The 26597-nt window shown below is 43.8% G+C and overlaps 1 protein-coding gene across 3 annotated transcripts; it reads right to left on the reverse strand.

The window, feature by feature from the left end:
- Nucleotides 1-5321: 5321 nt before the first annotated feature.
- On the reverse strand, nucleotides 5322-25681 carry sptlc3 (serine palmitoyltransferase, long chain base subunit 3). 3 transcript variants are annotated; one of them, XM_086180938.1, is made up of 12 exons: nucleotides 25414-25681; nucleotides 23394-23585; nucleotides 22223-22377; nucleotides 20715-20863; nucleotides 17214-17338; nucleotides 15512-15605; nucleotides 13639-13744; nucleotides 12253-12472; nucleotides 8902-9028; nucleotides 7363-7498; nucleotides 5893-6022; nucleotides 5322-5816 (listed from the first exon to the last, which is right to left on the reverse strand). In XM_086180938.1, exons 1-12 carry the CDS (start codon nucleotides 25513-25515, stop codon nucleotides 5703-5705), a joined length of 1650 nt encoding a protein of 549 aa, XP_086037064.1. In that variant the 5' UTR covers nucleotides 25516-25681; the 3' UTR covers nucleotides 5322-5702. The 3 variants fall into 3 exon arrangements, with proteins under 3 accessions (XP_086037064.1, XP_086037065.1, XP_086037063.1); XM_086180939.1 differs by lacking the exon at nucleotides 25414-25681 and adding an exon at nucleotides 25164-25234; XM_086180937.1 differs by lacking the exon at nucleotides 25414-25681 and adding an exon at nucleotides 24197-24440.
- Between the last annotated feature and the right edge of the window lie 916 nt (nucleotides 25682-26597).

Below are 26597 nucleotides of genomic sequence, written 5' to 3' on the forward strand. Positions count from 1 at the left end.
CGTCACATTTCTGGTCCAGTCCTCCCACCACAGGCTGGGGAGCAGGGATGGAGCGAATACACACATCCTTTACTCAAGTAAAAGTAGAAATACCCGGGTAGAACAGTGCTCCATACAAAGTTCTACTAAAGTAAAAGGAATAGTGTTTGATATTGAGTTTACTTAAAGTAAAAGTACACATTTTGCATGATGTTTGTGTATTTCACAGTTTGGGTGCGTTAAAAGTGCACAAGTGAACTTAAATAATTAATTATCCTTTTTTAAAATAATACTGTTACTTTATAACTCGGCCCTAGAAAGACTGACGAGGTCCTGAAACGTGGAGCCCGTGAATGTAATATTTTAGAATCTGGGTGTAGTTGCTGGTAGACATTGTGTGTTTTGCGTGTCACAGTATCAGAAAAGCAGCACTCTGCCCTGTAAAATCTTGTGAACCACAAAATGCGTCACCTCTGTTGTCGACACAAGATTTACACCCAGAATCCTAAAATAATGAATGTCGTCAGAATGTGTGGGGCTCCTGATCAGGCTGATTCGGAAACAGCAAAGGAGGAGAAGAATTGTGCAGCTCTACGCCCCTCAACCACTGCCCCCAAGTTTTGTAGCCTCAGTTTGAGAGACTGATCATTTTCATCAGGTCTGACTGCAAACTCTCTCAGTGGAGCAACCCCCCAGTAACCCTGGTGCCCCCAGGGCGTCGACGCGCCGGGGGCTCTGTCCAGGAGGTCGGTGCTCCATCTTGATCTCTGATCCTGCAACTCTTCACCTCCTCAGCAAGACAAATGGCGCTTAATGTGATTAGCCTCCGTTTTACTGTCCTCTTCAAAGGGCGAGCCACCGTGTCAAACTAGGCACCCATAGCTGCTTATAACTTCCACTTTAGAAATAAGGACATTTCTTCTGTCCATTGCACATGTGCACAATCACTCGTGTTGTGTGAAAAATGACGCACAGATCAGCAAAACTGAGTCAAATTGACATGCATTCGTATTCAAAGGAGCACAGCACCTTTGTGTTTGGCCGGCTGCTAGTTAGCTTAGCTGGAACGAACGCTAGCAGTAGAGAAAGACATCGCAAACGTAAATTCAATGCACTTTTTTTTCTCAAATGGTTTGTAGTCTGCAATTATAGAAGTAGGGTTGAGCTTTTCATGTGCGGGGGGGGGGGGGGGGGGGAAGCTGAAAAATGACCAGATGTGGTTTTATTATTTTTTTAATGCTACTGCTACGTTGCAGTTAAACTAAGCTAAGTAGAGCGCAGCCATCTTGTGTGCCAGAAGGTATCTTTTTTTTTCTTTTTTTTTCCTTGTCTGGCTCTAAAAAAGCATAAAAGTAAGCATATTTTCCCAAAATTTGTTTTTTAAGGAAATTATAATGCAGTTTGGCTGTCGAACAAGTGTTTTTTTAAATTCTGCTATTCTGTTACATCACACCACCATATGAACCAACTGTTCTTCTGAAGTGGGTTGATTTGAGGTCCAAACTAATCAAAGCTCCAAGACGTCGTCGTCGTCACCATCACCATCGTATATACTATTGCTCTGAGTGATTTACACTCAAATGTGAGAGCGCCTGTATGAAGCGTAGCTGTCAATCTTTCAGCGTGATTCTGCTAATAAACCTGACATGTTTGATAAACAGGCCCTGAAGTACGTTGAGCTCAGGTAGAACAAGCCCATATACGTCCGAGAGGATGACACTGGAAGGGTCGGCAATAGGGAGCAGGATGAGGCGATACATGGCAGATGAATAGTTTCACTAAATCATCATTTAATTTAGTCATTAATGCTTTCATTTCCTGCATAAACCTGCCAGTTTCCGAACGACTTCATAAAAACCTCATGAGAGTGATCATATTTCTGAATTAGGCTCAAACAGGTAAGTAAATGGTCTTATCTCGCAGAAACACGCCACCTCTGCGCACTCCGCTGCTCCATGTGCAGCTTTGCATCAATCTTCAGTGTCAGTCCAGGCTCAACTTAGCTGTCAGAACCATGTAACTCTCTCCTTCGTCTGTTTCACTTCAAAAACCACTTTCCAGAATTGAAAAATCTCTCCCCAAATGGGAAACAGAGAGCGTTGAGAATGCTCAGCCTGGTTTGGACACTGTGGTGGACATCAAAGGCTGCAGCGGAGGATTCCCCTTCAGAATAGCAGCTACATGCCATTCCAATAAGCGCAGACTATTTGGATCCGCAGTTCAAAAGGGTGCTGGTGCACGCTGGTCTGCGTGGTCTTGCCACCAGTAGTCTGGCTGCACAGATGTTTGGAATGCCAGCGGACACCATTTGCTGAAGCTGAGGGCAGTTAGAAGTGACAGCAGACAGGGTTGGCAGGACACGTCCCCACCATACAAAACCGTCAGCGCATTTTTAACCAGTGCTTCACCCCCAAAAGTGTCTTTTTGCCTTCAAGAACTCAGAATGACATTTTCCTCTCCTTTACCTCTTAATGATTCCACAAAAATAGGCAGTTTAGCTTGAAGCTAAACATACGTGACTGATGGCTAACAACTGCACCACTGCCAAAATAGTCTGTTTACAAGCCATCAAGCGCGTTGTGGTATAATCGTCCTCTTCTTTATGTAGCTGTGTGCTCCGTGTTGCACAAACACTTTGATTTTGAGCTGAAAGCCAGTGAGTTTGGACTCTAGTTCAGTTCTTGTTGGTGGTAGCACTGAAGGTGACCAGCTGCTGCATTCAGTTGGAACAACTTGCACCCGTTCGTGTGCGCTTGTTAAACTGGAAAAGTCCATCTGAAGGCTTTTACAATATCAAGTTAAGCTTTATTTTAGGGTGCTTAAGAACGTTCATAAAAAGACTCATAAAACGTGTTGACTGTCAGCATCAGAGCCATGAAGGGTCTGTACTTGTGCTTAACTCAGCCTGTCAGTGTTGTATCTGCTAACAACCGCCTTTAATTTCCTGCTACATCAGCAGCTACACACACACACACACACACACACACACACACACACACACTGAACAATGTATCACCATTCAACACTTAAAATCTCTCTCACCCACTCACATACACAATGGGTGTGATTCAGGTTCCACCAGCACCATTTTTCAGGTCTAATGTTACATGAGACTTCCATCAGGTGGAGCACGGAAATCTGGTTAAAATCTGAATATGGGGGGGGGCTGTTAAAAACACGCACAACACACAATGTCTTCTTTGAGCTTCGTGATCAAATATGCATTTTTTTTCCCCTCGTGCTGATAATATGTGCAAAAGCATAGCAGGTAGGTCCCTACAAGTTGGAGTTTGCCTCTGCGAGCGCTCCAGATCTACGAGTTGCCGCCGAGAAGGAATCGGAACTTGTGCGTTTCTCTTCGGACACACCAGTCTCCTGCTGCCAATCCTCCATCAATTTAACCGCGTCCACATTCAGACTAAAGGTGAAAACTAGAAAATGAATAACAGATATCCCGAGGTGTTCGCTGTGAAACCGGAGGCTACCTTTTCCCATCCGCTCCATCTTTATGGAACAGGAACACGGCAGGATGGAGGATTAGAGTTTTCTATTGTTTCTAGCAGCAGGAGCCAGATGTGGAGGTTCAGAACAGGGTGATCCAGTGTACAGCAGTTGTTTACTGAGCCCTGGAGTGACCAGACACAGATCTGTTATGCAGCCATTGACTTATTTTGAGTCCACAATATGTAACTTAAATTTTGTAAATTAGCGGCCACCAAGTTGTTCAAAAATATACAGGAACATGTTCTACTTTGAGGCCACAAATTAAATTGAGGGAACGAGTTACATCTCGTGGCCTCAGAAGTCGCTAAGCTGAGGGACCAAGTCTCCTGGACTTGAAACATATTTTTCTCCACAGCCTCTCCAGGGCCCGGGTGTTGTTTCATCCTTTTCTCTCTTCTGCTTCCAGATCAAACAAAGGTTTCTGTTTTTTTTTTAATTTAATCTTGTAAAATGTTATCGCTCTGTTGTTTACATGTAGGAGGAAAAAAAAAACAAAACACAAACACGGTCACGTCCTGAGGGCGAACAAGTGTCGACAAGACTCAATGTGACAGATTGTGAAAACAACATTTATCATCCTTCTATAATCCTTCCTGTGTTAATCAAATGATTACCCCATAGCGGGAGAATTTAGAGCTCAGCGCTAATTGCTGGGTTCGGTTTCTGTTGGCTCAGGTGCTGCATTCTCCTCGTGCTTACCTTCACAACTGTTGTGTGTAAGACAACAGCAGGTCTTTAAAACATCAATCTGTTAAGACTTGGTGAATATAACTGTTCTCGCCACAAAACAAGCCGTAACACCTTTTCTATACTGCGCAGAGGGTTGTTGAGATTTAATTGCATGTCAAAAGAATGATGGGTGTTTTTTTTGTTGTTGTTGTTGTTGTTGTGCTTTTTTTTTCTGTTGAAGCGGCGAGGTTATCATTCACAGTGGAGATGAAAGTGGTGGAGGACAGTTCAGTGAAGGCATCTTTGTCATTCTTGGCCATGTGTAGTGTAAATATGTGTCAGGAAATGAAGAGAGTTTCAAAGGTTCAGGACTCTCAGAAGCCTCTCCCTGCAATAATTAATGACGCTCCCTAACCCAAAACACACTCAGGAAGCGTCCATGTGCTGTGGATGTGGTTTTAATTGGAAAAAAATACATATAACTGTGCAGACGCATGGGCAGTAAAGCAGTGGGACACAGGCTTACTTATAAAAACAAGATTGGAATGAAAGGAGGCACAAAGTTCATAAAAATGACACATCACAACCGATATTTATGAGAAAAGGTGGCTGCGGCCAATTTAAGATTTCATAAAAAAACATCTGGATCAACTATACACATCTGAACATCTTAACTAACGATACGGGATTCGTCAGACAACAATTTTTTTCTTTCTTTTTTTTGACAACACAGTACCCAAGCGAGCTAAATGGATTTTTCAAAATTAAACGTAGCAAGAAATGAAGTACTTCACATTTTGTCACGAAGTACAAATACTTGTGAAATCACAACATTTAAGCAGCTGCCATCGTCAAGCCCTTCGTCCGTGGACACGTGGCCGTTACCCCGTGTCCAGACTGCCAAGCCTCTCACTCTTTTATGTATAAAAAAAATTGTTCTGTCAATCTTGTGTACACACCTGCACACACACACACCCCCCCCCCCAGCTCATGTTTTCAGCTGCGTGCAACTAGAAACACTTGAATATCTCATTTACTCAACCTTGTGCTCATAAAGTCAATTCACCTACAAGCTCCTTTGGTAAAGTGGATCATAGTGTAAGATTTTATCAACAGTTGATCAACTGAATTATTTAATGTCTTTATTTTGTATCCAAAAACCCCCAACAACCTCCCCCCCCTACACTACAAAAAGAGTAAATAAAATTAAACCAAGCGCGTCCTTGGTCAAACAGAAACCTCCACATCACCTGACGACATCAACAGAACCAAGTCAAGCTCCAGTGACGTCCACGGTGTGTGTCCTCCGAGTGAAGGACAGCAGATGTGCTCCTTTACTGCTGCTTGCTTGTTCTGTGTTTGCTGCTTCAGAGCCCAGAGGACATAAAACCTTGACTGACAGGCGGTTCCGTCTCACGTGAGCGCTGATGTCTCACCGTGGCTCTTGAGGTCTAGACACGCGGTTACGCTACCTTGTCCATTTGTGGATGTGCTATAGCATGGCAGACGCTTGGTTTTGACATTGTGAAGCGAAGGTGCCAAAGGTCATATCAGCTGTCCGGCTCGAAGTCTGTCTCGCCAGAGAGGTCAGGCCTGGAGGAATATTTCTGCCGTGAGAACTTGAGACAGAGAGCGTCTCCCACCTCGTTCAGATGGTGCAGCACCTGAGGACGACACACAAGTCTCAGAGTGTGTGTGTGTGTGTTTGTAAAGTAAAAGGAGAAGGTGCATTCAGGGTACCTGGTTCAACATGGCTCTGGTGTGTGCTGCGGACACACAGAAGCGAGCTCGAGCCTCGGTGATGGGCGTGGCCGGGAAGCCCACCACCACCACACCAATCTTCCTCTCCAACATCTCCCGTGCAAAAGCCCTGATCAGAGACAGAGAAGCAAAATCAAGAAGCAGCGTTGACTCGTGGTAGACCAGGAAGACATCAGCCGTATCCACTAAAGCCCACCTGCTCAGTCCGAGCCTCCTAAGATACCCGTGAATACACTGAAGTATTTACAAGTTGTATTACGTTACTGAACCCACAGCAGCTACTGCAGTAGGATGTCTGTCTACATGTGTTTTTCTTAGAAGGACAGACTGATGTAATGGTGTCTTCTTAAAATCCTCAGACAGCTGCAGCTCATCCACAACGCTGCTGCCGGAGTCACTAGCACCATCAAAGTGGAGCAGCGCTCCTTAAATCACTGCACAGGCTTCCTGCATGTCAGAGGAGAGAAGTTAAACTGCTATTACTTGTCTTTAAAGCTCTAAATGGTCTCTGGCCTGAATACATGTAGGATTTACTTCTATGGCAGGAGGCGTCCAGGCCCCTCAGGTCACGCGGGACAGGTTTACTCTGTGTTCTCAAGATCAGAACCTAACGGGGCGTCCCTGCTCTCCACCTGTGGAATGAGCGTCCTGAGCTGTTGATGCTTCTGCAGGCATCACACGGTCATGAAAAACATGGAAAAGTCACAGGAGCTGACAATTTCCAGGCCTGGAAAAGGTTAAGAAAAATATATAAAGCCAGAAAATTTGGGAAAAATGTCATGGAGATTTGCTTCCTGTCTTATCGTATATGTGGTTCGGTTTATTCTTTTGCTTCATATTGATCATACTTGAATACATATTTGTTCATTTTAAATGTATGCCGGCACATTTTTACATGCTCGCCTCACATGTGTAAACAGATGTTTCGTAGAACAGATGGTCATGAAAATTTTCCTTCAATTCATAGAAAAGTCTAAATTTGACCCTTAAACTCTACACCAACTTATTTTTGATCTTGAAGTTGTTTTTTTCCTTCTAAATGCATTTTAATGCCTTCTTACTATCTTTTAGTGATGTATTTCACCGCCGTCACACTACTTAAGCTCTTCATGTGAATTCATGGCGATACGCATTGAAAGACACTTTATACTCAATTGATTATACCTGAGAGGCTGCAGCAGCCTGAGGTTATACATAATAGATACCTGATGTTTCCTCTTAAGCAGTCACACATACGCGTCTACGCAGACATGATTCATGGAAAGTTTGCAGTGTGTAACATGGCAGCCATTCAGGATATGTGGAAAACACTTCTACATAGTGACCTGGCTGGAAATAGCTTGTGAGCGACAACAAAATGAACATATACGGCTTCAAATGATATAAAATGAGTCAGTGCACTTTTAATATGATGATAAACGGAGTTAAGGGTGGTCTGAGAACACTTACACCACTTTGCCTGGCATGTAGAGCAGGATTGGAACCACGGGCGAGTCATCATTGCCGTAGATGATGAAGCCCATCTCCTTTAGCCGGGCCCTGAAGTATCTGGTGTTCTCTGCCAGTTGGCGGATTCGTCTGATGCCTTCGATTAAAACAAGGACACCACCAGATGCGCATAAGTAAGGCAGCCACTTCCACAGTCCCCGGCAGGGATAGACATCACCTGTCAGTACTGGAGCAGCCAGAGCGGTGCCATCTCAACCTGCTCCTCCATGTGGGCCAGAGCAGCCTCCCCCGTGAACTTGATCATGATTACCACTGGGCTGCAGCAGCAGATGGTTCAGTTTTGTCAGGATATCAGCACGGTCTATGTATGCACTTGCATGCTGCCAAAATGGGGGCTTGCAAATCAGATATGAAGAAATTTGCACAAAGCGAGTGAGCTGCGTCTGGCCCACATCCACCACCGCTGAAACAGAGTATAAATAACGCTTAAGTATCACACGCACTCAGGTAATACTTCAGAAAACTAATCAAAGGCAGCAGAGGCAGCTTGCTCTGCTTGCCCCCCCCCTAATGATGTGAGTGGCTGGAGAGCCAGGTTGCTGTGCGGTTGCAGCACAGTTTGGCATGGCACAGCCCTGGAACACAGCTCTCTCTCCCTCTGATTACCTGGGAACAGATTGGCACTTCTTTCAAAGGGATGTAAGAGAGCACTTTAAATCTCCTTATCTCAGCAGAGAGAGAGAGTGTGGGGGGAAAACACACAACATTCTGCCAAAGAGTACAGGCCCCATTTCAAAAACAGTTTCTCTGTGCGAAGGGAGAGAAGTCACGGAGGTCAAAAACAGGCTGCGAGACACAGAAATCATTTGAATCAGCGAGAATGTTTGGCTGTCAGAGTTTCCCTCTGTTCCAGAGCTGCTGCCACCAGTTGGCTGGAGAGTGTGAAATTCTACATTTAAGAGAAAAATGAGGGAGGCAGAGGAAGACTGAGGACAAGAAGTGAAATCGAATCCTGAAGAGCTGAAGATCAATTAACATGTCTTGTCCTGGTGTTTACAGACACTAGAGCCTCTGTGTGTGTGTGTGTGTGTGTGTGTGTGTGTGTGTCTCCTTTCTGTGTGTACTAGCTCTACTCCACCAGCCACAGCTCCAGAGGAGTTGCTCCAGTAATGACTGCTTCCCTGCCCTTGTGTCTGCTGCCATTAAAGCAGAAACTTTTCAGAGGTACACGGCTCTTTAAAACACACACATGAAAATAATTTCCTCCACGTTAAGGTCACGTGTGCTCAGGGACTGCCCCCCCCCCCCCATAATTGTTACCACATTTTCTGACCGAGCAGCTGTTTGTCTTCCCCTGCAGCTCTGGACTTCTTCCTAATGTGAGCAGGGGTACTGTCCTCAGGATTGTGTTTGCTGTTGTTTCCACAAGGATTATATGAAGGTGTGAAAATTTGAACAAGACAGATAACATTTGTCTAAGAAGACACTTTCATGACTCCATGGATGATGAGAGTGCTGCTGCCTGGGGGAGACACTCACCCTCTGTGCTCCCGTGTTCTCCCGTGATGCACTTTATAGCACGCATGATCTGCTCCACCACAGGCGGGGACATGGCCGACGAGTAGACGGCGCTATGAGAATGACAGCGCAGGTAGTCCACCAGCTCCTTCAAGACAAGATGCAGGACATCAACACAAACACTGTTCACACTAACAATATAATCACCGAATCGATAGAAACTTGCATACTTTTGTTTGTTTGGTCTCTTTCCAGCAAATAAACTTCACTCAATATACGAGTGTAGCGAGGTGGACGGCCTATAACTGTACACTCTTATGGAACTACGCTGGCGTCGGTAGATGCCGCCGCCACCGCCGCATTGTACCCTCCAAACCTGAGTGTTAGCAGGATAACTCAAAAACTGAAAGATGGATTTTGATTCAATCTGGTAAAAAGATAGTGAACGTGACAAGGAGAATCTGGATAACAGCATAGATCCTAAGTTCTGTTCCCGGCCACTGGCAGGACAAAGCTGTCAGCGTGTTTATTAATGGTATTTTGTGGATTCGTTGATTATCCATGAAATACTTTGATGCTGCATAATTTAGGAAATGTGTTATTTTGAAGAATTCAGTGCTACTGTGTTTGTATTCTGCACCCATGTACTCTCCGTGGCGGAAGTTTGGCTCTGGCAAAGAATTTTATCATGTGCTTCACACAATATCGATATTTCATTTTTTAATGATCCCATTTAATGATGATATACTGTGACACTCCTGGGAGACAACGAACATCTCTCACACAAACCTGTGTAACTAACAACAAATGAGTGGTCAAGAGGTGGGTGATTTAACTTTCATCATCATAATTTGTGGTATATTTTGTGATAACAATAGAAATGGTGACATGAAGAAAATATAAAATATGATGCTGGTCCAAAAAAAAAAAAAGCTCACAAATCACAAAAACCTGTAGTAAAATTGTCATATTAAACTAAAGAGTGAAAAGTGCAATGCAACGATAAATCATATACTGTATATGTGAGGGAAGCGCAACCCTGCACTTTCTATCAGAACCACTAGAGGGAGCTCATCTCGAGTCACACCTGAGAAGCCAATAAAATATTCCTGTCATTTCTCTGTCATCCTTTTGAAATTGAGAGTAAAATCGCCCTGGATCGCGTCCTGCCCCGCTCCCTGATGCTTGGATGGGCTGGAGCGCGGACTGTCAGGCTCATTACTCCTAAATGTCAGCAGGATATTAATTCTGCTCGTGGTTGTCAAGAAACGAGCTGGATTTCAGGAAACCGACTCGGTCATGGGTCCTCAGAGCACGTGTGCGTAAGTGGTTTGAGGTCGGCGTGGCTCTGGAGCTGTGATGGGCTGCTGCTTGGTGGCTGTGTGGCGGCCAGCGGGTGTGGGGTGATGACACAAAGCTGGAGATGCTGTCTGGCCAGCACTTCCACTCTCGCCATCTGTCCCCACTGGGCGGTGGCTGCGGCTTCCTCAAGACACACGAGGGGAAGGGATTTCAGGGGAAATGCTCAAACGCAGGATAAGAACCCTGAACCAACTTGACATCTGTTTTGTATTTAAGGCAGGGGATTTTCACCGCAGGATTTTGGTATGACCAAGATCAACCAGCTAAGAGAACATGTCCGAAATCCATCTCACATCTGGGGCGTGGAGTGACAGCTCAAAGTGTTTCCTCAGCCACATGGTGGCCACAGCCCTGCCGTCACCAATCACATCTCCAGAGCAGGAGAGCAGGAGCGCAGAGGAGAAGGAGCGCAGGAGAGGAGGAGAGCAGGAGCAGTGCAACGAACAAAACCTCCTTAATTCAAGGTTCAATAGAATTAGAAGGATATGAGAGTCTATTCATTGGTGCATTTATTTTTGCAAACTCATAAACGGGCTATAACATGACTTCTTTCCAGAGCACATGTGCAGAGTTCTTTGGGGGTCAACCTGAATCCATTTAACGCAGGATTTGAGGGGTTTCACCACAACAACAAATACCTCAAATCTACAGGCTTTCTCGCTCTTATCCTGCTTGTTTCTTGCTGGGGTTTACTACAGCCAGCTGTCAAACCAGCCAGCGTGTTCATACTTCAAACATTATCATGCTTGTTAAAGGCCATCCTGTTAAATCTGGAGCGCAGTTCCGACCCCTGCCACAAGAAGGGGCTGGCCCTCCGCCAGCTTTACCTTCTTATTATGGCGGAGCGGGGCTGAGCCAACATCAGGCGAGGGTAGGAAGGGTCCCTCTAAGAATACCTAATTTAAACAACATGGCTGTTTCCTCTTCTGGTTTCTAATCAACTGCCACAAACCCGGTGTGGTTATGTACTAAAGTGTACTTCTTAATGGAGTAAAAAGGACTAAGAGAAGCCCAGAGTCTCAGCCTGAGGAACATTTGTTGGGCGCATGAGAGCCTTGAGATGGACGTGTATGGTTAAATCCAAAACAGGTCTGGCTAAATTAGCATTTACTTTTTATGATGCCTTTTATCTGCTTTTGATCAGACAGGAGAGCCCAGTGCTTGCCAGATCATTTTAACAAAGTCATCTTTAATGTTTGGTCATTTAAGGCTCCCAAGTTACCCTGGAAACAAGCTTATTTTTTCCATGTGAACCACTGAGCTTCATGAATCTGTGAGATTAATTTGACTCTGGTCGGCATGATGACTTCTCCAGTTTGTGCACGCCAGGAGCTTCAACGGGTCGTCAGCGTACGCAAGTGAGGATGAGTGTTGTTAGAACTCAAAACCATCACAGTTATTGGTACACAGCTGTTTAAACCCACTGTTAACAGTTTTGGTTTCAGAGCTAGAGTGGCCCCCTCGCAACCGAAGGGTCGCTGGTTCGATCCCCACTTCCCCTGGAGACCATGTCCAAGTGTCCTTGAGCGAGCTACTGAACCCCTAATTGCTCCTGATGGCCCTGCGACAGACAGGTGACCCGTCCTGGGTGAACCCCGCCTCTGGCCCAACATCAGCTGGGATAGGCTCCAGCCCTGACCCTTAAAGGATAAGCGGAATAAAAAATGGATGAATGGATAGTTTTAATGTCTATTTATGCCTAATGTCAAACACAGGATATACAAATAATCCCTCCCCATGTCTCCTGGCGACTCTTTGACAGACTGGATTAAATCACCAAAAAGTGAATCAGTGTTCCGAGCTGACCTACTTTTGAAATAGAGGAGGAAAATAAAAGTACAGATTCAGATCCTTTGATCAAAAGTTTCTCGGGAGTAAAATAATAAAATGTATTAAATATCTCATGGGGTAAATGAAATGAACTGAGACACTCAGAATATGTTTATAAAGTAAACTCGGAGAGTGTATTCACATCGATTACAAATTAGAAAATTGGAAATGGGCAGAAACCTTTTTCCCTGCAATGTAGCCTCCAGCAGCTCCAAAGCTCTTGGTGAAGGTTCCCATCATCACGTCCACGTCCGCCGGGTTCACATCAAACAGCTCGGTCACACCCCTTCCTGTAGCTCCCACGGCGCCGATGCTGTGGGCCTCATCCAGGTACAGATACGCCCTGTATTTCTTCTTCAGAGCGACAATCTCAGGAAGTCGCACCACTGAGCCCTCCATGCTAATGACACAGAAACAACACAATTACACAGTCACGCTTTAAAATGTTTCATTTTAAAAGAAAAGCTCACTTCCTCCTCTGTAGAGCATCTGTACATCTGTAAACGTGTGTTGCATAATTTCACGTGGCCCAATATACTAAGAATCCTCCTGCTTTCATTTGACTCCCTCCTCTCTCTAATCTCTCCCTCCCTGATGATGCTAGCCTTTTAAGGCTACAAATAGACAGCATGAGCGAGGATGTGGCAGTGGGAATGGAGCGATCCCAGACCTGCTGTCCTTGCTATGGTTGAGAACATCAGCAGGCCAAATGACATAAGACAGAGTTTCACAAGAGCCGGTGTGGACATCAAAGGCAGAGGCAGGATATAGCTAAAGCATACTTACGCTTTATCCAGAGCTTTTGATGTTACCGCGGAGCCGATAGATGGAGCATTAGTTCTTTTAGAGCTGCAGCGAAAGGTGGCATTTCTCTAATGGCAGACTCTGAGATTGAGTGTTGCCTGATAAAGCCTGTTTGGTGATGTGTAATTTAGTTGTCTTTGAAATTAGCAGGATTGCTGTGAAACCAATCATCATACTACCAACAACTACTGGCCATGTTTCCTTTGCGCTTCTCAAGAAGCTTTGAAACTCCTGAGCAGTTGACATGTTGACTAAGTGTATATGATGTGTTTCAGTTCTGACGGACTGACATGGAGGCACAACTGAGGGCAACAAGGCGCAAACAAATGGCTGTGATAAACAGTCGGAGGTGGACTGTAGCCGAGTCGATCTCCGTGGCTCCATTTGGCCTTGATTTGGAGCTAATGAGCAGATGGAGCGAGTCACTGAGACTCGTGATAGCTCGCCGCCAGGAGAGACACACAATACTGTTCTCCTTTCTCCAGTAATCAAAGAGTACCTTGCCACACACACACACACACATACGCACACATGCGCGTGCGCGTAATTGAAATAGAAACCATTACAGGCACTGCTAAACACAGACTTAAAACTTCTCAGACTATAAATTAAGAATTCAAGTCTGCATCTGGCTGTGCAAACTACTAAAGACCACCTGGAAGATTGATATAGCAAAGTCTAAGAGACCACAACTACAGTACTGAGAGTGTGTGTGTGTGTGTGTGTGTGTGTGTGTTTATGTGTCATATAATTGTGACTGACCTGTAGATGCCTTCCACCATGATGAGAATCTTCTTCCAGGGCCTGTGGGTCCGAGGCTGCCCTGAGCAGATCGCCTCTCTGAGCATCTTCTCTAGACTGAGCATGTCTGACACACACACACACACACACACACACACACACACACACACACACACACACACACACACACACACACACACACAGAAAGAGCAAGTCACCGGGAGAGAAACAGACACATGTTCATACATGACAGCAAACCAAAGTTCATTCAGTGACATTTCCACAGGGGAGGACAGAGAACACAAGGTTCTACCTTATCAAGGAGGAACACCCTCAGCCAAGGGTTCCCAAACTTTCTGACCCCTCCAAGGGACCAAATAAGCTACTTGTGAACCACTGGCAGAGCCAAAGGTCCCTTTGGTGAAGTCTGAAAGACTGCTCAACATTATGATATAGATTTGGCTTGAGTAAACTAGCTTTCTAGACCTTTTACACTTTTATGCTATTAAGGCCCACCAGCAGATGGCAGTGTTGAACAGCAGTAGTTCATTCAGAGCACCAGTCAGTGTTACTGCAGTGCAAAGGTGTCTAGGTCTGTAGCAACCTCAGCCTCACAGCTTATAATTAGTCACAGATGATTGATGTTGCAGCCACAGAGCAATGGCGGGTTTACTTAAGAGCCACGATTTGCTTTTATGATAAAAATCTTTTCCTGAAGCTTAAAAGTACAAAAGTGTCATTTGAGGAAACCAGACAGTAGAAGACAAGTCAACTGTGCAGTGCGGCACAAACAAGGCTGAAGGGACAATTCCTTCACCGTTAAGCACAGATTTAAGATAAGCCACATGGGTGCAGGATGGGTCTTTGCTTCTTCAGAGTACGTGTATACTGTTATCATATTATTTCACTGACCTCAGTATTCTAAAATGCTGCTGTCTTTATAAACAAAAGCTTCCGACACAGACATGAATATTAAGGCTAACCTTCAAGAGAAGCAGCCTTTATCTAGGACTATTTGAAGTATTTCCAAACACACATCGGCAGACTGGAGAGACCTGTTTATCCACCATTCGGAATGGAGCACAGCGTCAAGCATCATAAATGTGGGACATTTCTTGTCTATCTATAGATGCGGCTCTAATCCCTACTGGCCTTGGATGTCTGCTGCAGGAGGTAAAGAGGCAGGGAGGGGTCAACTTCTCAGGTGCCTGAGGGCTCTCAGCCCTCAGACAGGCCTGTGGGATGTGCTCGCAGGACCCGTAACTGCCTCTGCTTGTACCTGTCAGAACACATTTGCAGCCGGAGGACCGCCTCATTTGTCCTGTCTCCTGAAAGAGCAGGGGATGTTCCTAATGTAAGCACAATGAATGATGTATCTTTCATTCTTAATAATTTGTTCACAACCTCTATTGACGATATGTAATTTGACAATGTAATAGAGGGCAGATTTCAATAAGAACACATTTTCATATAAATACATATCAGTTTCTGTGCTTTGCTGCTGATGGATAAACACAGTCGTGACTGTAAAGTGAACCCATTGCATTAAAGCTCTTACATTTGCTGCTCCAAACACAGAATGTTAAGTAGGTGTGTCCTAAGGCAAATCCTGTACAGCACAGAAAGTAATGTGTTTCTTACAGCACTGATAGTTTGGAAGGAGCGGAGGAAAAACTGGAGAGAGAGCTGTGGGTGCAATATAAACACTGGTTCAAACATGAGCTTCAATGATGACTTCTACAGTAGTTTTAGACTTGACATGCTCAGGCTAAAGAGACAGTTTGGTTCGGTAACCATCATCTACGGCAGGTGAGACACTGACTGGGCATTGGAGCCTTAAACAGCCCCACATCGAAATACGCCAACAATCCTTTTGAACAAGCGCTGGACTTACTGTTGTGTTTGAACACCCGGATCGTCGCCCCTGACAACCTGGCCCCTAAGATGAGAGACGTGTGATTGAGCTCATCACTCAGTATCAAACAGCCCTGGAAATCACACACGCACACGCGTGCACACACACACACACACACACACACACACACACACACACACACACACACACACACACACACACACACACAGAGCAAACTTTAGTTTGGGAACAAATGATTAGATTTTGTGCTCTCCTGCGTCACCACGTCTTTGACTGGATGTATTAACTCGACCTGTCACACTCAACCATAGGGATTCAGACGTGTTATGCTAGCTGCTCCAGAGGTCTGGTCGCCATCTCTTTTTAACTCTCCAGATTATTTTGTTTTATCATCTTTATCAGCAACATCACCTAAATAACTGATCTGATCAGAATGAGAGCGCAGGTGGGAATTGATTAAAGCTTCATTGTTTATTCACAAAGACTAATTGTCTCCAACTATCACATTCGTCCTCATACAAGGGATAATACTTCCAGCGTGAATAACATACATGAAACCATATCTGAAGGTGTTGAAAGGTATGTTAGGTGGTGCGGTCCATAACTGAGTCTGTGAGTGTATCGGGGGATGTAATCGAAGCCAGGATCTCATTCCAATATATGGATGAAAGCAGCGCCTGTTGGTTGCCTCTTATATTATTATTTGAGGGAGTGATTGTTCCTTATGTAATTCAACATATCTTGGTTCTCTCACGTGTGTGTGGACTGGACTGTACCCTAAAAGATCCACCAGGCCATTTACATGTCAGACATGTGCGTTCCATTGGCTTTATGTCCTGCATATGTGAGTCCTTCAACTCTTTCATGTGTGATTACAGTTTTGAAAATCAAAAACATCAGAGTTTTCATAATGGAGAGCATAGTTGTTCAAAATACACAAAAATCAGCATGCAAATGAATTCAGCCTCTCTAGCTGCTCTCCAGTACATTAGCATATTTACATTGAAGCTCAAACATTTGACTGCATTAGTTTGGATGAACTCTAATGGAGAGCGTGTTGACACTGTCTCAGTGACAGATACCCTTGGTCTGGCCTGGGGTCCAGCTGGCCTGGTCCCTGCTCTACCAGCAGCTGTCACTCCAATGTAGCTCTGCCTACGCAGCGAGGCCTGGCACTGCCTGTCCCTGTAGGATACAGTTGGCAGTGTGTGTTGACCCCCAGCCCCTACAGGGTCACAGTGGGAGCTGAAGCCTGAGGAACCTCTACACCTCATAAACGACCGCATTCTCATCACTTAAACAGTCAACCTCCCCTTCCCCCTGTCCGGTCCAATCACACATATTCATGCTGCACGTTGCCCCTGGTAACCCACGGCCGTCTGTGTGAGCCAGCCTGGTGTGCCCACAGGCCCGAGGATGGGTAATCATACCCTTGAGTGGCGCTCCGAAAAAAATCTGCCCTTCCTTGTCTGTGTGTCTGAAAGGAGCTCCTCATAGCCTCATCCTCCTGGCTACTGTAATGTTTAATTATGATTTTAATTAATGGGGGTTTGCCTGGATTTGTTCGCAGCTTAGTTAAGTTAACTGATTCATTTATTTAGGCCATATGCAAGAGAGGAACAAAAGCAAAAGCTAATTAAATTAATTTCTGCTGCATTGTGAGACTTACCCCCCCATACATAGTTCCTTTGCATGCTGGGTGGTATTTGGCGTTACATACCTTGCCAACAAGTGCTGGAATGTTCATCGAGTTGGTAGCAAAGCCCATCCCAAACGTCATGGAGGACTCCACTCCCAGGAAATTAGCCACTAGCTGTTCCAGCTCTTCATGGATGCTCAGGTTACCTTCAGAACAAAAATCCCGAAAGGTCACGCCACATGACAGGAACCACCGCACCTGCTCACTGATGTGGTAGTCCTCTAAGTCCTGGCTTTTGTTGGCCTCAATGACATGTTTTGTCAGGGATGAGGGCCCCCTCATAAACAGGAGACACGAGGGCTAAAGGATGAACCCTGCACACCCACACAACTGCTTTCTCTTGCTCTCCGGGGATTTGAAGAGATTTGAAGATGTGATAAATTTGTAATGTGTTCCACTATTTCTCCAGGTAATATCAAGGATGATCCAGAAAGGTCTAAAAATGGTGCTGCAGCCCACTTTGGGACTGAGGCAGATGGTGGTAACACAGTGTGACAGGTGGGGACCAGAATTCATTTAGAACATTGATCAGATTGTAAGCTGCCACCTGACATCGTGATGTCTATTCTGCGCAGTAAAAGTGGGATTCTCAGGTACGTGTGAGGCACTTCTGGTACTGTGGTCAGAAAATAAGAAAGGATTAGTGGCAGGATTGTGAGCTTCAGGAGGAAGAAGCAGGAGGTGACTAGTTTCAAGTTCTTACTGCAGCTGATATCCGCTGTTTCTGGGTGACGTCACATGGTAGAGATGCATTAAAACATGAGTTTAACAAAAGACAAAAAGCTCTATTCTTCCATCGAATATCTTATTCAAGCAAACAGTGCAGTAATAACCTCCACTAGCCTAGACCCATCATGACAATCAAATCCAATCACCTGATCAGTGCGGAGGCACTGGAAGCAGCCGAAATGGCTCAGGAGGGAATGGAAAATGGATCCTGAGTCATGTTTTTAAAAACATAATTCAGTGAAGCGGCCCTGTCTTTATGGTGATTCTCATCCTCTTCCTTCCATCAGGCAGCGCGCCAAGTACAATCGATTCAGGCTTTTCCTCAACCACTCAGGCTCACAGCCCCCGCTGGCATGTGAGGCATTTTTAATCAGGCTGCACTGGCACCTTCTCTATTTAAAGGACATTTTACTTAGTGGCTTCATGGGCACGCCCTTCTTGATAGGCTGGATGCACAGCAGATAAGAGAGTCGATAGATTTCCCCCATTTCACTTTAGTACACTGAAATAACTACTATGCCATCAAACCTGGTCGCCTGTTGTGTGAGCTTATATAACTTTATTTAACAGGCGGATCCCACTGAGATAGATTAAATTAGAAAGAGAAACCTGACTGTACCAAAACCTCATGACCAGACAGTCGGGAAGAAAAATCCCAATCAATAAAAAAACAAAATTGTACTAAAACAGTAAATAAAAGAAATTAAAAACACATAAAACGAAAACGTAGGAGACCCCCCTAACAAGTGGAAAGAGTAGGAAACAACTCTGTTGTGAGAAAGTTTAAAATCTCATCAAATTCTCACTTAATGGTCATTTATAACGATATCAGTTTTCAAGTGCAACCTCTCACCTTCCTTCCACCACAAGCATCAAAGCTAAAGGATGACTTAGATTACTGATTAAGTAGATAGATCATTTATTAATGAGATATATAGCGGTCAGCCCGGCTGTAAAGTCTTGTGGGTGGTAAATTTCCTGTCATTTACTATTTACTTCAAAGCTTTTACAGCAGCACGAGAAAACGCTCCCCACCCTGGAAGGGTTAATCAGTATCACTAACTCCCGACGAAGAACTTCTGCTTTTACATGTCTTACTTTTAACGCTCCAGTGTGCAGGACAGCCCTGTTATATTGCTATATAAGCACACAGATTCTGATGAGTTATCATCATGTGCTTGGTGGCTGGATCTGCATATATCCTGGAGATTTGTCACACATTCGAATGCATGACATCATTATCTAATTTACTATACGTTAATGATTGTTGGAAAAGTGGGAGCAGTCAGCTATCCATTAATACAAATCCATGAATGTTTGACGTGTGTGTTTATTCATGAGGCGTGCTTTCAGCGCACTTTGTATTTGTTTTCATGAGCTCTTTCAATAAAACACTCCATGAAAAACCTTTCAAACTGCACTTAGATACTAAATATAGCAGCAGAAGGAGAAGGATGAATAAATGGAGTACCTATCAACTTGGAGTGAACTTGTATACAAATACTGTGGGAATTGATGCAAAACCTTAAACTGAACTCCATTTTTGTAAAAAAAAAAACCCAAAACAAAACAAAACAATAATAAATAAAAAAACAAAAACATTTTGCAAAGACGTGCATCAAAAAATAGGTAACAAAGCAAACCAAATGAACTGACAAGAGTGAAGATGACTACTGTTTTCAATCACTGGGCAAAGACAATTGGAAGACACATCTGAGAGAATGTCTGCACACTTGGAGGATTTTCCGTGTATCGCCAGTGCAAATCACTGCGTGTGAACTGAAGCTGTGGGGAAGATGGTGTCACTGCTCCTACTGAGACACTGGAGCCTTTAATAATTGATGCTTAATAGGGTCTCATGGGAGAAATACTTGTTATTCCTTAAATCTCTCAGTGAGCCAACTGAAACACAGATTCTAAAAGCAGTCCCATTTTGAAAGGGAAATAAACACATGAATAAATCACAGAAATGAATTATAAATCGGGCGGGGCCTGGCGAGGAGAGCGTGCACTTTGACAAACATACACATAACTAATAATCACATGCCCTTTAATTCCTCTGCATCTCTTCAGGCTTGTCAAAGTGCTGCTGTCTTGTAACAACAACTCTCTGAGCCTCCCTGCCTGAGAGGGAAGAAACTACTTTTCTCAGGCAGTCTTAACTTCAAGCGTGTTCTGTCCAGTCAGGTCCCCCATGTTTACCCATCAGGGGCAGGCTGATGGCCGCTCATCAGAATTCACCAACGTAGGGATGCAGGAGCACAAGATCCCTGGCACACACGGCTACTTAGACACCAGTGGAACCAGGGTTGGAGTTCAGAGGATAACACACCATTCAAAATTCATCTGACGCCGCAGATCCCACCTTCTGATCCTTGCTAACCCATCATCACACATATTCCTTTTGCATCCAGCCTAATGTCCAGGGCATCGTGTTATAATTCACTAAGATATCATTTCCCTGCTGCTCGCTCAGCGTGGACGAGTATGTAATGATCTCAGCTTATGCCCAAACGGTACATAATTTAACAAAGGGGTGAATAATTCACGTAACATTTCAGCCACTGAAAGATAATTAAACTTGCTGGCAGTATAATTCACAGGACGGGTAATAAATGTGATGAGGGACGATGGAATTTCCTTTCTAGTTTGATGCCCGTCCTAATTAAGGTCTGACAGGGACTTTTAAAATAGATGCACATTTGATAAGTCAGAAAGAAAAAGAGACACCAGCATTCATGTGATTGTTTTTGTTGAAACATGTGCAGAATGGAACATTAACCACAAACTCACCAATTTCCTGTCTTGTGCTGCAAACCCCAACCCCATACTGGTGTGTTCTGTGTGCCACAGTTTCAAGAAAATCTGCGTTGTTCTCAGCAAAACCCAGGTAGTTGTATGAGCCCATGTTGATCACATCGTGTATTGTCCTCCCGGTGAATCTGCAAGCACATAAACAGATGAGGGATCGATTAGCCTTCCGACCCCCCCCAGCACATTCGCATGCTGCAATAATCCATTACATGACATACAGTATCTAATTAGAAACGTGTTACTTCATCTGTGAAGGTCTATTTGAGAGAAGCATGAGTATACTTTTTTTTATATTTAATTGTTTAGACAGAACCTAAATTGTGATACAGAAGTATTTATATCAAAGTCTGTGTGAATACTCAAATGAGAGGAGGTAATGACTGAATTAGGGGCGGCGTGGCTCAGAGGTAGAGCAGCTGTCTAGCAACCGGAAGGTCGCTGGTTTGATCCTCACTGCCCCCGGTGACCATGTCCAAGTGTCCTTGAGCAAGACACTGAGCCCCTAATTGCTCCTGATGGACTGGCGACCCGTCCAGGGTGAAACCCGCCTCTCAACCAATACCAGCTGGGATAGGCTCCACCTCCTGCCCCGTGACCCTTAACGGATAAGCAGCATAGAAGATGTATGTATAGATGGATAATGACTGAATTTCTCATTTTTGGGTGAACTATCCATTTAATTCTTGACATGACACTTGGACTATGATTTGTTCTGAAAATCTTCACATGGACTTGGGGGCAATGACGTGCCAGGTGAGCCAAATAATCACGTTATTAAACATATAGACAATTTACATCTTCTTTCAAGCTGTGCCTTGCTTTGAATCTTTCTTGAATCTTTCAATCCTGCAAGCACACCATTAGCTCTCTGGCTAGTAGTTGAGCTGAGCAGGCTAGCTTTATCTCCTGTTACTAAGTCCCAGCCATGGTCCAGTCCATTTACTGGAACTGATCAACATTTTCATTGCATAACAACCTCACGGGATGGTAATTAAATTTCCTGATCGTAATCAAAACCTGGGGTATTATGGCTTGTGAAATATTTAAATCGTGACTAAAAACTAATGAAAATATAAATTTATTTTTTTCTACGGCAGGTGACCATGAGATTAATAGGAGAACACCTTTCAAGGTGTCCATAATCAGAAATTAATGGACTCGGCGGAGGTAACTGTCCGATGCGTTCAGGCTCCCCATCCTGCTGGCGTCCATTAATTCCTGATAATATACACCTCATCTGGCATTATCACTTTCAAAAAGTATTATGTTGCGTCAGGATATTTCAGGTCAAATGTGTACATCCTTGCTGTATTGTAGTATAAAAGTTTTACCAGTATTTTCAAGAGAAATGCTCAGTTTGATCAACTGAACTGCTTCTCCTTGCTGCTCATGTAGGGGTACTTAGGACTTCAAAACCCACCAGCGTGTCTTTGAAACATTAAACACACCAAGTACTTCTTTAATCATCAAACTGTCCGTCACAGTACCTGAAGGTCCAGTTGTAGTCGTCAGATACTCTCTCCATCAGGTCAAAGACAGGTCCTGGCAGGCTGCATATGGGACGGTTCCAGTTGTCTCGGACCCTCATGTACAAATTTCGAGTGTAAAAGTTCTCGAAATCTTGGTAAAGGGGTACGAAATTCTGAAAGCAGAGACATGCATGCCCAAGGCCAGAGTGTCGTTTTGAAGAAACATATCAACTTTTGGAGAAATAGGCGTATTCGCCATCTTCCTCAGAGCCAGAAAAGACAGATACCATCCTCTCCTCTGGGCGGGCTGAGATCCAGAGACTGCTCGTTAGCTTAGCACAATGAATAGCAGTGAAAGGGCAGGTTAGCATACCTCTGTTAAAAATAATTAAACAGGTAAGATTCAGAATATTGTTCGGTCCAGAGGTAATCACTCTTTCTAGTCATGAACAAAAGTTGCTTTTTGTTGGCAGATATCTTGAGGTGCTGCGTCATATCACGGAGTTCAGTCAGGAGAGCAGTTCTTGCCATGCGTCTGATTCTGATTCTGATGATATCTTTCAATTCTTATTTGTTCTTTCATAACAAATATTACACACAACCATATTTATGTTAATAACTGAAGTGGGCAGCTGGTCTCAGTTCCCTAATGCATGCACAAAGGACAGAGGCGTATCCATGTTCTTATCCGGCGCTCTAAAAACTGGGTGTGTTCTTTTCTGATGAGGCCTGATTTTGCACTGTTAGCTTGGTAGGAGACTTGGGCTTACAGTAGCTGTTGCACACACGCTGAATCACAAAACTGTATTCTCTGTTGATACCAAATATTATTTGAACCCCTCTTTTAATTTAAGTAGAGCAGAGCAAACTACTCTCATGTTGCAGTGCTCAGGCCTTGTCTAGAAACTGCAACACAGAGACAAAGAGGGGACTTAAATCCTCTGAGATTTAATTAGGTCTTCAACATTTATTCTCTGTGGTGTCCTGTCTCACCCCGAGCAACACTGGAGTGCAGAAAAAAAAACATGCATGAAGGAGGAGAGGGAGCAAAATTTAAAATAATTAGGGCAAAACAAAATTTGTTGACACAAGAGGCGTGCATGCCCTTCTCTTCCAACTGCCTGTGTGTTTCTGCTTCATGTGCATGTGTAGCATGCCTCTGACAGAACTAATTGCAAGTTTTACCTACCTTCTGTTCCTCTCTTTCCTGGGCAAGATTGCACTTCTCTAAGCCCACAGCTCTGAGGAAGTCTCTGAGGTAGCCAAACAGGGTGACAATACCAAAGCCCAGGTACGTCATGACAGCTACATACATGGGCGCCTGTTCAAAGGACTCCTGCCTGTGCTGCCTGGAGGCAACTCCACTCCCTGGGCCATTTTTCTACACAACAAAAGGCCTGCATGAGCTATCTTACATTGCAAATGAGACAAGAGAAAACAATACCACTTGAATACATGTGGCATCATTTCAAACAAATGGTTGCAATAACACAGAAAATAACCTGGATTACAATGAGACAGACAGCAGTCTACTGGTATGCTAAATGATATAACAACACAGGATGAAATTTAGACTATCGATACAGATAATATAGTGTATATGTACAATAAATGCACCAAATATATTCAAATGTAGAGTAAACATTAATAATATGATGTCACAGCAAACATTTTGCTTCATTAAAGTAGGAAAGCATAGGCATTACTGAAAAGATGCTGTACTAGCTAGCTTAGCAACTGTTTCCTTTTGATGAGTTTAGCTTGAAATGCTTTAGCCCCAAAATTGTGAACATGCAAAAGTAATATTACTCCTTAATACTCAACAATAAAATTACTAAGTTCTTTACTTTTGATGACCAGAATAGAGTCCCCACCCTTCATGACCTTCCTGCTAATCAAAGCAGCTAACAGTTAGCCTTAGCATTTGTTTCATAAAAGATATTAAGGCATTATTCTAGAACTTTAGATAGTTTTTTTTTTTTAAAGTCATACCTGCTTATCTGGAGCAAAAAATATATATAAATATATATTTCTAATACTGAGAATTAAGCAATATTTTCCAAATGTTGGGAGAATTTTTGAGGCAGCTAGCTTGTTTAGTTTTCTATCCATAGCCTGATCGCTAGTAAAAGGAGCTAAGAATTAAAATTTGATGAAAGTTAAGGGTATTATCCCTGGGACGGACTGGCGACCCATCCAGGTCGTACACCGCCTCTTGCTCAATGTCACCTGGCAGAGGCTCCAGCGCCCCCGCCCCCGTGACCCTTGACGGATGAGCGGGACAGAAAATGGATGGACATATTATGGTATTATCGAACAATTTAGTTTATCTTGGTGAAGAAAGTATTTCCAGTTTTCACAAATTGGTTCATGTGTATCGTGAACATTAAGGACTATTTTTTTCTAATCCGGAATATTTCTGGAGGCAGCTAGCTTCTTTTGCGCGACTCGACCAAATACATGGGCAGTCACATTTTTAATTTATAAGAGGTGTTACTTCCTGCTACCGTATATTTTTCAGCACTACTAAGCAGCAGTGGATCAGTGGATTAAGAGGGTTCAGATGAAGGTTCAATCATTTTAGCATCCCTTCACAGCTCAGGCGGTTGTTTTGAGTCGTGGCCTCCAACTGAAAGAACAAACCCAGGCTACAAGGCTGAAAATAAAACCCAACACAAAAATCACAGGGCCACTGACAAGCAGACTAGCATATGAACAGCCTTGGGGCAAAGAAGCCCTGCTGAGGAAGAATTCCAGGGCGGGGTCACTCCCTCACTTGCTGCTGTTTACGTTCAGATTTGAGAGGAACTGGACCTGTCTACTGCTCTGTTTGTAATTTTGAAAAGCTGCACAGAGGTACAGGTCGCCTACAAAATTACACGCAGACAGCAGACAAGTGCTAATGTATGAGGATTATTTTAAAAACACATTTTTTTAAGTGATATGCAGGTGAACTAACCCTGTGGGTTTGCCTACGTCACAGAGGTCGTTTCAGGTTAAAGGCTTTCCTCTTCTTGTTCTTGTTCTTCTTTTTTTGTTGTTGCACATATTAAAAACGAATACAAGTTGTAAAACACACAGCAGCAGCAGCAGCAGCAACGGGAGCAAAGCATATGCTGGATGACACACTCAAGATGCAAAAAAAATACCTGTACTTACTTCCTGGCGACACACACACACACACACACACAGCACACACACACATATACCTCTCCGTTGTTGTGATAGTGGTTTATCTTTACGTCCTCGCACTTCAGTCCGTTGTGGTTGGCGTGTTGCTTCAAGTTTCCGTTTGCAGCCGTTCTTGCCATATTCCTCAAAGCCTGTGAGCTGCAGCCTCCGCCGTCGGGCTGACAGGTAAAACAAGCCGAGGGAATTCACAAAGGTGACTTCCTCCTTCTGTTGCTGCGGGTCAGCCCCGCGTGATCGCTGCTGCTCTGTTTGAACATTAAACGCTTCTTGCTTAACAAAAAAAAAAAAAAGTCTTACTGGAGTTGCTTCATTATTTCAGGTATGAGTCAACCCTCTTCCGCTTTTACTCTGAAATGAAACTCAGCTTTGTTCTCCCTTTGAAAGTGATCTGATCTTTATCAGGCCTGCATTCCAAATCCAATAACATCAAATGAAATAAAAGACAGTCTCGGGATACTTTTGATGAATAATTACATTTTCAATGCAGAGCTTTGAGTTCTATCCATATACCGTATATTTATATAGATATATTTTATTGTAGCAGCGGCACCTCACTGGTAAACACTGAGTTCACAGTTTCATCTCCCCAGTTACAATTCAACTGAACAAAACACAAAAATAGTTAAACATATATGTATGTGAAAGTGATTGTATTCACATTAAAGATGGCTTCAAATATCCAGCGATCACGTGAGTTTGGACTGAAACATGATATGCACATTAAGAAGCTATGTATTAAGTAGGAAGTGTGGAAGAGAGAGGACTCCTCTGTCGTGGCGTGTAAAACTGTACCGTTCCAGATCAAAATGTTGGGATGCAGGAACATTTCTGGGAGGATTTTCTTTATTGAAATTCAAATTTTGCATTCATAACTCGTACAAAATTACCTTAAGAATAACATTTCTAAAGAAGAAAAAAAAGAGTCAGTCTCCATTTCTGCAAAATCCCCCATGTAGAAACTGAAAGTTAAGAAAGTTAAAATAAGCAGAGAGTTATATCGTATAAGGAGTACAGATCAAGGTTAAAAAAACAACAACTAAACTCTTAAATTCTGGTTTCAACCACCAACATTGTTAGCGTATCAGTCAGAGTGATACTTGATTAGCACGACCGACAAGAAAGAAGAAGTGCGCCTCAAAGTTCTCTCACCAGGAGACATTTTTCAGTCACGACACCATTCAGGAAGTCAGGTGACGACGTA

The sequence above is a fragment of the Aulostomus chinensis genome, chromosome 16 (genome assembly GCF_037954235.1).
Source record: "Aulostomus chinensis isolate RoL2024-O1b breed Wild chromosome 16, RoL_Achi_v1.0, whole genome shotgun sequence".
NCBI lineage: Eukaryota > Metazoa > Chordata > Actinopteri > Syngnathiformes > Aulostomidae > Aulostomus > Aulostomus chinensis.